General features: G+C 43.0%; 1 protein-coding gene across 1 annotated transcript in view; it reads left to right on the plus strand.

Moving 5' to 3' along the window:
* The first annotated feature begins 14023 nt into the window (after positions 1–14023).
* The window catches only part of Gmps (guanine monophosphate synthase), a 46001-nt gene continuing 45724 nt past the window's right edge, over positions 14024–14300 (plus strand). Inside the window, exon 1 of the mRNA XM_051157252.1 lies at positions 14024–14209. Coding sequence (XP_051013209.1) covers positions 14183–14209 — 27 coding nt within the window. The 5' untranslated portion in view covers positions 14024–14182. The remainder of the gene's footprint in view (positions 14210–14300) is intronic.

Here is a 14300-nt window from a genome sequence, read left to right on the forward strand (position 1 = left end):
TAACCACTTAGCTGATTCCACATATTCTCATTCTCTTGGTCTCCTTCCTTTCCTCACTCGTCCCAGAGATGGGGGGGGGGGGAGAAAAGGGAGGAGGGAGGGAACATGTGTATAGGTGCCCACACCTATTAGATTAGATTAGAAGACTTTGAAGCTGGAGTTACGGGACAAGCAACCACTGAGCCATCTCTCTAGCCCTCGCACCTACACAGGAATTTGATACTTCGCTTATTAACTTTTCTTTTCAATTGTTTTAATACTGAGTCTTGGGTCACACTGTAGTTCAGACTAGTCTATGTAATCCAGACTAGTCTCAAACTTATGGACATACTCCTGAGTCCTGGGGTTGTATAAATGAGCCACCACACTAGCTTAGTAAGAGAAAATGACAACCATGAGGTCTTCAAATCTTTGTTAAAGAGAATAGAGTTTGGTGTGGTGGTACATACCTGTAATCCAGACTAGTCTATAATTGAAGTTCCTGACCATCCATGGCTATATAGCAAGACCCTGTCTCAAAAGTTGGAAAAGAAAACTGTACAGTGTTATCTAAGTGAGACCATAAGCCTCGATTAATTTTCTTACTTAATTTCACAACTTACTATGTAGTCCTAACTGGCCTGAAACTCACCTTGTAGATCAGACTGGACATGAACTCACTGAGATCTGCCTGACACTGACTCCTGAGTGCTAAAATTAAGGAATGGGCCATCCTGCCTAGCTCCTTTTTATTTTTGCTTGAGAGGGTAGTTCCTGTGGCCCATGCCAGCTTTGAGTTTGATGTGTACCTGTTAGGATGATTTTGAACTCCTGATGTTCCTCCTCCCACTTCCCAAATGCTAACATTACAGGCATGTGCTATCCTGGAAAAGCTTCGATTGTCAATGAATACAGAATAAGGCTTGTCACATCCATTTTAGCGTCCGCAGGATTTTAGGGAGGAGCCTCCAAGAGTGTGTTAGTTTGAATAAGAATGGCTTCCATAGGCACATATATCTGAACTCTTAGTCATCAGGAAGTGGCACTGCTTACAATTAGGAAGTATGACCTTGTTGGGGTAGATGTCCCTGGGGGGTTTCAGACAGAAAGCCCATGGTTGGCCTAGTAGCTCTCTCTCTCTTCCTGCTGCCAGTGGATCTGGCTATAGAACTCTCAGCTCCTTCTCCAGCACCATGTCCTCCCATGTGCCACCGTGCTACCTGCCATGATGATAAGGGACCAAAACTCTGATAGTGTAAGCCAGCCCCAATTAAATGTTTCCATTGATACAAGTTGCTGTGGTCATGGAGTTTCTCCACGGCAACAGAACATCGACTAAGACAAAAGGTATGCAGTCGATAGGGGTTTTGGTTTCTGTTTGAGGAGAAGATAATGTGTTTGCCTTTCTATTTGTTTTTCTCCCTTTACTTTGAGATTGAACCTTGAACCCCACACATTCTAGGCAAGAATTCTACCACTGAGGTAAACCCAGATCTTTTATGTGTGCTCCTGTGTTTGGGAGGTACAATTGTGTGTGAATGTGCACTAGTGATTATGCATATGAAGACCAGAAGACAACCTTGGGTGTTGTTGTTCAGGCACTGTCCACTCCCCACCCCCCCACCCCCGTTTTGAGACAGAATCATATTGGCCTGGCATTCACCAAGTAGGCAAGCAGTTTTATTAACTTTTGTAACATGTTACATTAACTTCAATACCACAAACATAGGAAGTACATGCCTATAAACTAGCATCTAGACTAATAGCTAGCCTTATCTAGATCTCACATTTTTATATGTGTGTGTGTGTGTGTGTGTGTGTGTGTGTGTGTGTTCTGGGTTAAACTTTTACGTGCTGTTCCTGTTTGGTATGATATCTTTACAGTTACATCAGCCTCTCGCCTCCCCACTCTCTTCCTTTCCTAATATTTTCCCTGACTCTATGTCTGTCATTTGAAGAACTGTATAAATGGAATCATATGTGTGACCTTTGGTATCTTATAATATGTGAGGTCAACCTCACCCCCAGCATTAGTGTCCTTGGACTACAAAGGCTCCTCAGTTCAGGAGAGAGCCTGAATAAGTATTCTGACACCAGTGAGGATGGAATAAAGATGTCACTGAATCCAGGATAGTTCCCGAAAGCCCTTGAAATCAGGCCCATTTTATATTCTAAAATCACAAGGTGAGGTGAGCAAGCAACCTGGATTTTACAGAAGCCTACCCGGCAGTCAGCATTTTGTTTCTTAAAGACAGTCATTATAGTTGACAGGTGTAAGCTTCTGTGGTCAGGTTGTTAAATTATAACCTATTGTGTCTTAATTATTTTTTTCAGGTTCTTCTGTTCCAGATAGCAAAATGAAGTTATGCTTTGAATTGAGCAATACAACCAGTGCTAATAACTGGTTTTTTTCTACTTTATTCCACTTCAGTTAAATTATCATTCCATTGGATATTAAATTTCTGTATCCAGCTAAACAAAAATACAAACAGGAAAAATTTACTAGTGCAAAATTTTAGGGAAAAGTTTAGTATTTACCCAACTCATTGTTTGTATGCATAATATTTTGTGTATAACTTTGTTTTAAATGAATAGTGATAGTACAAAACAAAGAGAAAAAACCAACCTTCTTACTAAAAGAAAATCTATGGACAGATGTGGTGGCACACATGTTGTAATCATGGCACTGAGGAGACGAAGGCAAGAGGTCCACAAGTTATAGCCCAGCCTGAGCCACACAATGAGTGCTGAGATTGCAGGCCTGCATCACCATACCCAGCTCAGAGTCTCTTTTTATAAAGGCATTAATTCCTTTCATGGATGCTCTATACTTCCCCAAGGCTCCACATCAACAATTTAATGTTTATGGATTTCTCTCATCAGTTTTCTATCATCTAAACTATATTTAATATACTATTTGGAATTTTACTCTTGCAGAGGACCCAAATTTAATTCCCAGAACCTTTGTGTGGATGTAACTGTAGCTGCCTCTAACTCCAGAGAATTCAGTGTCATTATGATGCTTATTGACAGAATCCTGAATTTGTGAATACTATGTGGAGCCTAGAGACTATTAAACTTTAATATGTGTATACATTCATATCAATGTGTAGCTATATGCATGTGTCTTAGGGTTTTATTGCTATAAATAGATGCCATGCCTATGGCAACTCTTATAAAGGAAAACATTTAATTGGGGCTGGCTTACAGGTTCAGAGCGTTAGTCCATTATTGTCATGGTGGGAAGCATGGCAGCACGCAGGCAGACAGGGAGCTGGAGAAGGAGCTGAGAGTTCTACATCTGAATCCACAGGCAGCAGGAAGAGACTACCACATTGGGCCTGGCTAAGCATCTGAGAACTCAAAGCCCACTCCCACTGACACACTTCCTCCAACAAAGCCACACTTCCTTCAACAAGGCCACACCTCCAAATAGTGCTGCTTTTTATGGATCTGTGGAGGCTATTTTCATTCAGACACCACAGCATGTGAGCACAGGTGCTGTCAGAGGTCAGAGGTGATAGAGTGCCCTGGAGTTGCAGGTAGTTGTGAGTCATCCTTTACGGGTGCTGGACTCCCATCCTCTGCAAGGGCAGTGCATGCTCTTTACTACTGATCTGTCTTGAGCCCAAGCTAAGTGATTTTTGTTTGTTTGTTTTTTAATATTGATTTCTCTGGGTAGTCCTGGCTATACTGTAACTTACTCTGCAGATCAGGCTGGCCTCAAACTCACAGAAATCCACCTGCCTCTGTCTCTCCTTTAATGCTGGGCTTAAAGATGCTCACCACTTTGACCAGCTAAACTAAGCGATTTAAAATATTTTTTAAATTTAACATATACTAATTGCATATAACATTGTATGTTATGGAACCTTTGATCCCTGAGAAGTAAACTGTAAAAATTTTGTCTTGGATTCCATTATAATCCCTGAGATTGAACTGCAAATCCTTATTTCTTGTGGTGGAGTCCTAACACACCTTTAATCCAAGAACTTTCTGTTTATTGTAACCAGGTGATTAAGGTGTGGTTCAGCCAGCCTTACACACACCTTTAATCCAAGAGCTCTCTGTACATAGAATTTAATATAATTTACCCTAAGTCAAGAGGCAGAGCAAGAAACCAGCTGACAGGGATTAAAGAGTAAGAGGGATTTTGAGTTGAGGGGTATTTAAGACAGCATGTAGAAGTAAAAGGCACTTTTAGCTCTTGGACTCTTAGCTCTCTAGCTCCTGAGCTCCTCAGCTGTTTGGCTTTTGGCTTTTTGGACTTTGAGTTAGCAAGCCTTTGGCCTTGCTTTTGTTTTTGTTTTTTTCCTTTTCCTTCTGGGCTGTCAGCTGAGCTAGTGAGCCTTTTTGGGCTGTTTTCCTTCTGGATGTGAGCTGAGTAGGAAGGTCAGCTGGGTGCTTTCTCTGCCTCTCTGAGCTAGCAGGTTTTTCACCACAACATCTGGCTCCTGAGTCTTTACTGGTAAAATAGAACAGTCAGGGTTTTATTAATTAAAACAACAAATACATTTCATTATGATATTTTCATACATGTATATAATGTGGATTTTTGTTTGTTTGTTTGTTTTTTGGTTTTTTGAGACAGGGTCTCACTGTCTTGGCTGTCCTGGACTAACTTTGTAGACCAGGCTCACAGTGATCCGTCTGCCTCTCCCTCCCGAGTACTGGGATTAAAGGCGTGAATCACCGCGGCCCGGCTTAATGTGTTTTGATCATATTCATCCTTCATTAACCTCTCCTGTGTCCCTCCCACTTCTACTGATCCCTTCTTCTTCTCACCTAGTTCCCCCCATACTCTGTATTCCCTTTCTTTTAAAAAAAGATTTATTTAATTATTTACATATTTTACCTGCATGTGGGCCTACACGCCAGAAGAGGACACCAGATCTCACTGTAGATGCTTGTGAACCACCATGTGGTTGCTGGGAATTGAACTCAAGATCTTTGGAAGACCTCTGAGCCATCTGTCCTGTCCCCTGCATTCCCTTTTTTATCTTGTGAACCATAGGATTTAATTAGAGTTACTTACTTAAGAATTGGTAAGGAGCAGCTTATCTATAGCTTTATCACTGAAGAAATCTTCCCCTCCATGGAAATTCAGCTTATAGCTCCTCAGGGAGGTGAGAATGAAGCTAAATGACATTAATATAGGAAAACAATTTAACTTTCTAAGTTTTAAAATTCTAAGGTATTAACATTGATTATAGGAGAAACCATGTAATATTTGTATCTATCTTTTCTTAAAAAATAGTCTCATGTAGCCCAAACTACCCCGCCCCCCAGCTTACTCTATAAACAATGCTTACATTGTGCTCCCGATCTCTATCTCTTAAATGCTAGGATTACAGGCATGCACACCACTACTCCCACCTTCACATTATAGTTCAAAGCCTGGACAGTTTTGTTTCCTTCATTTTCACTGTATGTTACCATGTTTCTTTATTATATTTTCTGTTTCTAATGCAAGAATACACCAATAAAGCATTATTTACAGTGAGATAGCAGCAACCTAAGTGTTTGTTGATGGATGACTCCACAGCAAAGTATGGTGTAAGTAATAGCAGCCATAGTAAACGTTATGGGCCAAGGTGTTACTCTAATTCACCAATAAGGAAGGAAAATCTATGACAGAATAAAGTATGGCTAAATATTCAACAAATTATGGGTCTTAGGTTCTGTTGCTATGATACAACACCATGACCAAAAGTAACTTGGGAGGAGAGGCATTTTATACTTGTAGGTAGCAGTCCATCACTGAGGGAAATCAGGGAAGGAGCTCAAACAGGCTGGGATCTTGAAGGCAGTAACTGATGCAGAGAATGTGGAGGAGTGTTGCTGACTAGCTTGGTCCTCATGACTTGCTCAGCTTGCTGCTCTCTTACAGCCCCTAGGACTACCATCCAGATGTGGTACTGCCCACAGTGAGCTGGGCATCACCACATTAATCATCAATTTAGAAAATGTGCCGCAGACTTACCAACAGGCTGATCTGGTGGAAGCATTTTCCTCTCCTAAATGACTCTACTCTGTCAAGTTGACATAAAACTAGATAGCACAATGTCTTAAATGAAAGATAACAGTTACAGTAAGACAAATATTGTATGATCTCACTTGTTTGAGATATCTGAAGCAGTCTGTCTGCTTCAACAAAAAAGAAAACAGAGTGGTGTTATCAGTAACTCCAAGAAGGGAGAAATGGGGAGTTGTCCAGTAGGCATAGCTCCAATTTTATGAAATACAATGCGTAATTTCTTTTGTCACTCATCTGTTGTACAGCCTGAGTATTCTTTTTTCTTTTCTTTTCTTTTCTTTCTTTCTTTTTTTTTTTTTTTTTTTTTTGAGACAGGGTCTCTGTGTAGCTTTGACTGTCCTGGACCCACTTTGTAGACCAGGGTGGTCTCGAACTCACAGTGATCGTTCTGCCTCTGCCTCCTGAATGCTGGGATTAAAGGTGTGCACCACCACGCCCAGCTATAGCCTGAGTGTTCTTAACATTAACATTGTACTCACAATGATGAGCTGGCAAGTTCTTTCACAATAAAAACCTGTACATATGTATGTTATAATATATGTGATACATGTCATTATATACACTCTGGATGGATTTCTGCCATAAATCCTTTCAACAAGGGATAACAAAACACTCATGGAGAGGATAGTACAGATGGCTGGAAATATAGCTCAGTGAAAGAACAGTTGTTTACCATGTTCATGACTGTATGTTTAATTCACTGGGAGAGAGGAAGAAAGGTGGACAAATATGACAATTGATCTGCTTTAATATGTGCCCTTTGATATTTGTACTCTTAGTCATTCTTTGAAAATATTAATTTGTGTGTGTGTGTACACCCAGTTTGCTGGTTTTTCTCTATCATTCTCTGCCTTGTTTCTTTGAGGCAGGCTGTCTCACTTGAAACTTGTATTTTGGCAAGGCCAGCAGTCAGCAAGCCCCCAGTAATCCTCCCTCTCTCCCACTCATAATTAAAACCTCCTGTTTTTCCATTTCCCCCTTCAAATCACATGTACCCAGCCAGTTCCTTCTCCATTCACCTTTCCTTCCCCAGTCTCTTTCCACTTTCCTGTTTTCTGTGGTTCTCCAAGTTGTATGTAGTACACTCACATCTGAAGACTTGGAACTAAAACCTTCAGATGAGAGAGAACTTGCGATTCGATTTTTCTAGGTGGGGGTTACTTCAACTCAATATGATTCTAGTTCCACCATTTACCTGCACGTTTCATGATTTCGTTTTTTCTATACAGCTGATTAGTTTTCCATATCGCATGTGTAGCTCATTTTCATTATCCACTTGTCAATTGAAGGGTAGTTGTGTTGTTTCCATTTCCTTGCTGTTGTGAGTAGACTGGCAATGGGCATGGCTGAGCAAGTATCTTAGAGTAGAATGTGCAATATTTTGGGCATGACACAAGAAGTGGCATAGCTGCATCATATGTCTTTAAAGGGTGCTTCCGTACTGGACCAGTTGCTATCCCACCATCAGTGAATGAGGGTTCTCTTTAGCCCACATCCTCTCTAGGGTTGTTCTCAGTTCTGTTGATATTTGCCATTCTGACTGTGCTAAGAAGAAATATCAAAGTTGTTTTCAATTTCATTTCCTGGATTTCTAGGGCCGAGGAACATTTTGATATTTTTTAAGTCATATGTTAATTTTTTAATGGGTAATTTATCCTTTTTTATTCTTTGATTTTTGAGTTCTTTGTATGTTCTGGATATTAAACCTCTGTCCGATGAATAGGTGACCAAACTTCTATAGCATTCTCTGTCTGGGCTTTCTCTTTACTCACTTGATTGTTTCTTTGTCTGTGCTGAAGCTTTTTAGTTTCCTGAAGTCCCACATGTCAGTTGTTGGCTTTAATTCTTGGACAAATAGAGTCCTATTCAGGAAGTCCTTTCCTATACCCATGTAAAAGTAACTTTTATTCTCATGGCTCGGTTGTTGTCTGGGAGGCTTACTGCCTCCTTCTGCTAACCTAGGCCTTGTCCTGGAATCTTCTAGCCACCATACAATCTAACGTGGGCCTAGAATGTTTTCAGCCTCTGAACTTACAGCTTAATATAAGCTCAGCCCTGCTTGTTCTTACTGAGCTCTGGACTGGATGGTTCAACTCAGCTGTTCTGGCTTAAACTCTTCTCCCAACTGACTTATTTAATCTGGCTTCTCTCTTGGCCCAGAACTGCTCTTTTTGGCCTCAGACTAACTCCAACAATCTGTTCTCATCTTCTGGATTCTTCTCATTTTCTGGATTGTTCATCTTCACCTGAATTCTCTCTCTATAACCCATCTCTCTATTACTGTCCTGGTAAAACTGCCTCTTAAGTAATTTCCCTTTTCCCTCTCTTCTCATGAAAGTTGGGTGTATCCTATTGTTTTTAAAGTTGTCTGTATTACCTCTATAGGCCTGGCTAACAATTAATTAAGACACAGACACTTGTTATATTTTAAAATAGCCTTAGTTAACCTGGGGCAGGGCAGATATCAATCCTCTAAACTACCTCCCATAGTGGGGCAGGCAGGCAATGGGATCCCTGTCTCAATCTCATGTCATCTGTTTCCAATAACCTCTATCAAGCTATTTCCCATCCATAATCTCAAATACTTGTTAATGTTCTTTATCTGGGCTGGATTCTCCATCCATGCTGCCAGCTATATGCTTCTCCTCCATCTAACCCATGGCGGCCTTCCTCTCCTCCCTTCAGGTCTCTCTCCGTTCTCCTCATGGTGGTCTTTCTTCTTCCCCGAATTCCTCTCTCTCCTAGCCCCACCCATCTCCTTTGCCCTGTCCAGGTGGGATGGCTTTTTATTAAGCAAAAGGTGGGTCACCCAGACAGCAAGCAGTAATTAGCAGCAAAATGCATCAGACCATCCCCCAACAATATCCTATTCTGTCAAATCTTTCTCTGGTTAGTCACCTTTCTGCCACTCAATTAGACATCACTTCCAAACAATGGGTGCTTCCTTCTACAAACTAACTTTACCTTTATTTGGGATAAAGGCATGTGCCACCATGCCTAACCTAAGCTTTTCTTTACCTGAGACTTGCTCCATACCAGGCTGTCCTTGAACTCAGATCTGTTTGCCTTTGTCTCCTGGACTAAAGGCTTGTTTGTGGTCCTGCTGGATCACATAGACCTAGAAGGTCTTCAGATGTGCTCTCTTGCCAAAATAGCCATGTTCTGAATTATCATTCCTCTACACACCCACACCGTGTATGGTACTGCTTATGTTTTCTTCTAGCAGTTTTAGTATTTCAAGTTTAATGTTTAGACCTTTCACCCATTTGGAATTAGTTATTATGGAAGGTGATAGATAGGGGTCTACTGCCCCCCACCTTCAAGCCTATGAACATCTATCTGGTTTTCTTGGCCCTGTTTGTGAAAGATCTTGTTTTTTCTCCAGTGTCTAGTTTTGGCATCTTTGTCAAATATCAAGTGGCTGTAGTTATATGTCTTCATGTTTGTATCTTTGATTTTGTTCCATTGTGTTAGTACCAATATCATCCTTTTTTCTTTTCTTTTCTTTCTTTTGTTTTTATTTTTTGTTTGTTTGTTTAATACTATACCTTGAGGTCTGGGATGGCAATTTCTCCAGCACTGCTATTTTTGCTCTGGATTGTTTTGGCTGTCTGGAGTCTCACATAGTTCTGTAAAAGATAAAGTCTTTAAAGCAATGAGTAATGAATTTGATCTTGGACTGTAAATCATCCAATGAATAAAAGGGAGAGAAACAATTCTGTGTGCAAGCTAATGCTAGATTAGAAAAGGCTTATGGGGGCTGGGCATTTGTCTCAGTGTAGTGTTTGCTTACAGAGCCCCAATTTCTTCTTCTTCTTCTTCTTCTTCTTCTTCTTCTTCTTCTTCTTCTTCTTCTTCTTCTTCTTCTTCTTCTTCTTCTTCTTCTTCTTGTTTTTTGAGACAGGGTCTCTCTGTATTATCCTGGCCTCAAACTCACAGCGATCTGCCTGCCTCTGCCTCCTGAGGAAGCCTATCTGTGGCACCTATCTCCTGCTGCAGTTCTCCTTTCCTCTCTTTTCCCTGTTGTTTGAGACAATGTCTCAATATGTACTCCAGGTAGCCAGCTTGGTCTACATAGAATGTTCCAGGCCAGCCAGGGCTACATAGTGAGAAAGATATTTTTGTGCAAAACGTCTGAGTCAAGAAAGAACAGATCATACTTAAGGTACTGAAGCTGTTTATATGCTTGGAGAGGAGTGAGAGGAGAAAGTAGTAAAGTGCAGGCTGCAACTCAGTCTAGTGGGAGCCAGATCTCTGAGCACCTAATGAACAAGTTAGCAGTTTGCTATTCAGTTGCAGCTGCTGGTACAAGACTGAAACAGCAGCTATTTAGGAGGCTAAAGTAAGAAAGTTACAAGTTCAAGGTTATCCTGGGCTACAAAGTAAGTTCAATGCTTGTCTAGGCAACTTACTGAGACCCAAGCAAAAATAAAAAATAAAAGAATGCCGAGGATATAGGTCAGTGTCAAAGAGCTGTCTTAGTATGTGTGTGGCCCTAGGTCCAGTCTCCTTACTACATAGTGTGGTAGTCAGGGCTCTTTAGTAGACTACAACTGAGAATATATAGTAAAGGGAAAATTAGAGTGGCTTCCCTGATACGGTCTGGGTTATTGAGCAGTGGCTGCTTATAGCCCAGAGCGCCCAGTAAACTGGTAGCTGTTCAGACACCTCAGCTGTTGAGCTATCTCAATAGTCCTAGGTGTTTTGTTTTTGGAGACAGGGTTTCTCTGTGTAGCCTTGGCTGTCCTAGACTACTTTGTAGACCAAGCTGGCCTTGAACTCACAGAAATCTACCTGCCTCTGTCTCCTGAGTGCTGGGGTTAAAGGTGTACACCACCATGCCTGGCTTTTTTGTTTGTTTGTTTTGTTTTCCAGACAGGGTTTCTCTGTGTAGCCTTGGCTGTCCTGGACTCACTCTGTAGACCAGGCTGGCCTCGAACTCACAGAGATCCGCCTGCCTCTGCCTCCCGAGTGCTGGGATTAAAGGCATGCGCCACCACGCCTGGCCACCACACCTGGCTTAATAGTTCTAGTCTTACACTGAGGATCTAGAGTGTTCCTGGAGAGCCACTGGTGTTCAGTCCACATTAGAAGAGTGAAAAACCTGTGCTCATCAGAGAGGAATATTCGCAGCAGCAACAGCATGAGTGAGCTCACAGCAAGACAGAAAGGCAACAAGCAGTGCAATAAGCAAAGAAGCAAACTCTTCTCCTTGGGCCTCCCTTTGTCTGAATAGCATGTGAACATGGCGCCAACATGGACGCTGATCAATAAAATCTATTACACTTGTGCCCAGTGGCTTTTCTCTTAGTTGATTCCAGATTCAGTCAAATTACAGCCAATCTAGAGCTCCAAAAACAGATCTCAAGAGCCTTTGAACATTTTTCTTTTATTTACTTCCTTTGCTTTTTTGGGTTTTTTGGGGTTTTCTTTGTTTGTTTTTGTTATTTTGAGACAGGGTTTCTCTGTGTAGACTTGGTTGTTCTGGACTTGCTTTGTAGACCATGCAGTCCTTGAACTCAGAGATCTGCCTGCCTCTGCCTCCCTGATTGCTGGGCACCACACCATGATCTTTCCTTGTTTTCTGTAGCCCAGGCTAGCTAGGTTGGCCTCCAGCTCCCCCTTGTACGTGTAGGACATCATAGCACATGCCTGCTTCATTCACAATGTCCACTTTTTGTTCTTGTTTCTAAAAGTTCTTATTTCCGTGTGTGTGTGTGTGTGTGTGTGTGTGTGTGTGTGTGTGTGTGTGTGTGTGGTCTGTGTGCACATGTGTTTATAGGCAGATAGGCCATAAGAGGATGTTGAGGGTTCTCCTCTACCAACCCCCACTTTCTTCTGAGACATGTTCTCTCACTGAGCCTCAGGCTAGGCTCAGCTTATTGTTAAAAAACCAAGCCACCCTCATTGCAACACTATGAATGCATTCTTTGTTGTTTTTTTTCTGAGACAGGGCTTCTCTGTGCAGCCTTGGCTGTCGTGGACTTGCTTTGTACACCAGGCTGGCCTTGAACTCACAGCGATCTCCCTCCCTCTGTGCCAAATTCATTATTTAAATTGCAGCTTATGAAGATTTGAGGTTGAGATGGTATGTAGCCGGTACTTAATGCTGTAATCACATCCCATTTTATTGCAGTGCCTGGGGGCTTGCAGTGGTGGTGGTGGTGGATGTTTATGCAAATTGAGGCTGTTAACAGGGAGTTGGTGGCTCCTGCCTTTAATCCCAACACTCCTGAGGCAGAGGCAGGTGTATCTCTGTGAGTTCAAAGCCAGCCTGGTCTACAAAGTGAGTCCAGGACGGCCAAGGCTACACAGAGGGACCCTGTCTGGAAAAACAAAAAAAACCAACAAACCAACAAACAAACAAAGCAAATTGAGGCTATTCTGTCAGTAACTACACTTTGGATTGCTCATACAAACCCAAGATAACCCAGTATAATGGAAAATTCAACTGTTCGTTTTTTTCAACTAAAAACAAAACAAAACAAAACAAAAGTAAGTGAGCTAGGACTATTTGAGTGGCAGATTATTTACCAGTCTTAAGTTTTCTGACTTGTAAAAGATGGGTGAGAACAATCGCTCTTCACCATTCTCAAGACATTGTGCGGCCCAATGTGCTCGCTGTCACTCCCCAATACCTGGACTACAGTCAGACAGCAGAGCCAATTTTAGCTGCTGAAAGGCAGTATAGAAGTGAGCATTCCAAGTTTTGTTCTTTTTTGAGACAAGGTCTTGGGGCCCCGAGCTTGTGGCAGTTCTCTGGCTTCGGCTTCAGGAATGAGCCGGACGCTTTGCTACAGGTTCTATCATCGTTTTCCTCCCAGCCCTGATTTAGGCGTTCAGATAACCAGTTTCAAATCGATACTTGCCTTGATGGGTGCCAAGAGGCCAACTGGAGGAACTACAGTTCTGCTGGCGCAGCTGACAATCAATCAGTGGGGCTCTCAAACCTTTTTTTATTTTTTATTTTTAAATCCTGCAGGCAATAGTTTGAGCAGAACCCCCTGGGCCCCTATCCACCCATCACAATGTTATTGCACTAACCAAGGACAATACAAGAAGTAAACATCGAACCCCCTACTCTGATCTAGCCAATGCACAGGACATTCTCCACAGACACATGGAGAGCAGGGACTAACTCTAACATGAACTCTGGTGCTCCATATTTGACCACCTCCCCTTGGTGGGGAGGCCTGGTGGCACTCAAAGAAAGAATAAGCAGGCTACCAAGATGAGACTTAATAGCCTGTGACCAAATAGTAAGGGAGGAGGTCCCCCTCGGTTTTAGACCTAGGGGACCGGAGTAGGGTGAAAGCAGGAGGGAGGGTGGGAGGATACAAGTGATGAGATAACAATGGAGTTGTAATCTGAATAAATTAATTAATAAAAAATAAGAAAAAAAAAATCCTGCCGGCGCTATATACTTGATGAACCTAAACCTTTGCCTCATCCTTAGGCAAAGTCCCAGCTACCCAAGAGGCCTGCTCCCCTGTGCCACCAGCCTTTCGCTGCCAAGGAGTCGCCCTCCAGCGCAAGGGGGTCTCCAACTCTGTGTGTGTGTGTGTGTGTGTGTGTGTGTGTGTGTGTGTGTGTGTGTGATGGCCTTGGGGACAGCGCCGTCCCGGTGGTCCATGCTTTCTTTCCTTTAAAACAGGCTGCTGGACTACCAAGAAGAGACTTGATACCCTAGCATCATATTGAAGAGGAGGAGGTCCCCCTCAGTCACAGTCATAGGGAAGGGGAATGGGTGAAAGCGGGAGGGAGGGAGGAATGGGAGGATGCATGGGATGGTATAGCAAATGAGATGTAATATGATTTATTTTATTTTTCAATAAAAAATGTGTTGAAAGAAAAAAAAAAAACAGGCTACTGGCTCCCTCTCCAACCCCCGCTCACCCCACCCCCCAACCCCCCATCCCCCAACCCCTCCATCCCCTCCAACCCCTCGGCCCCACGCGACAACGAGGGCGGGGCTTGCGCGGCTCCGCCTTCGAGGGCGGGCCGGTTGGCGGCGGCCCGGCGGAAGCTGGAGGCGGGAGCAGCTAGCTGCTTCTGTTCTCGCAGTACGGTTCTGTGCTGCACGCTTGCCACAGTCAGCCGGTCCCAGCGCTTTGCTGCTCACATCCAGGCCTCGCTAACAGTCACCGCCCGAGGCGCCGATCCCCGATGGCCCTGTGCAACGGAGATTCCAAGGTCAGTTTGTGCTTGCGGTCCCTGCCGCCCTCCGGCAGCTCGAGCGAGGCCTAGGGGTCCGTCCGCGTCCCTCGGCCCGGGCTGCGGCGCT

Source organism: Acomys russatus, chromosome 15 (assembly GCF_903995435.1).
Source record: "Acomys russatus chromosome 15, mAcoRus1.1, whole genome shotgun sequence".
Lineage (NCBI taxonomy): Eukaryota > Metazoa > Chordata > Mammalia > Rodentia > Muridae > Acomys > Acomys russatus.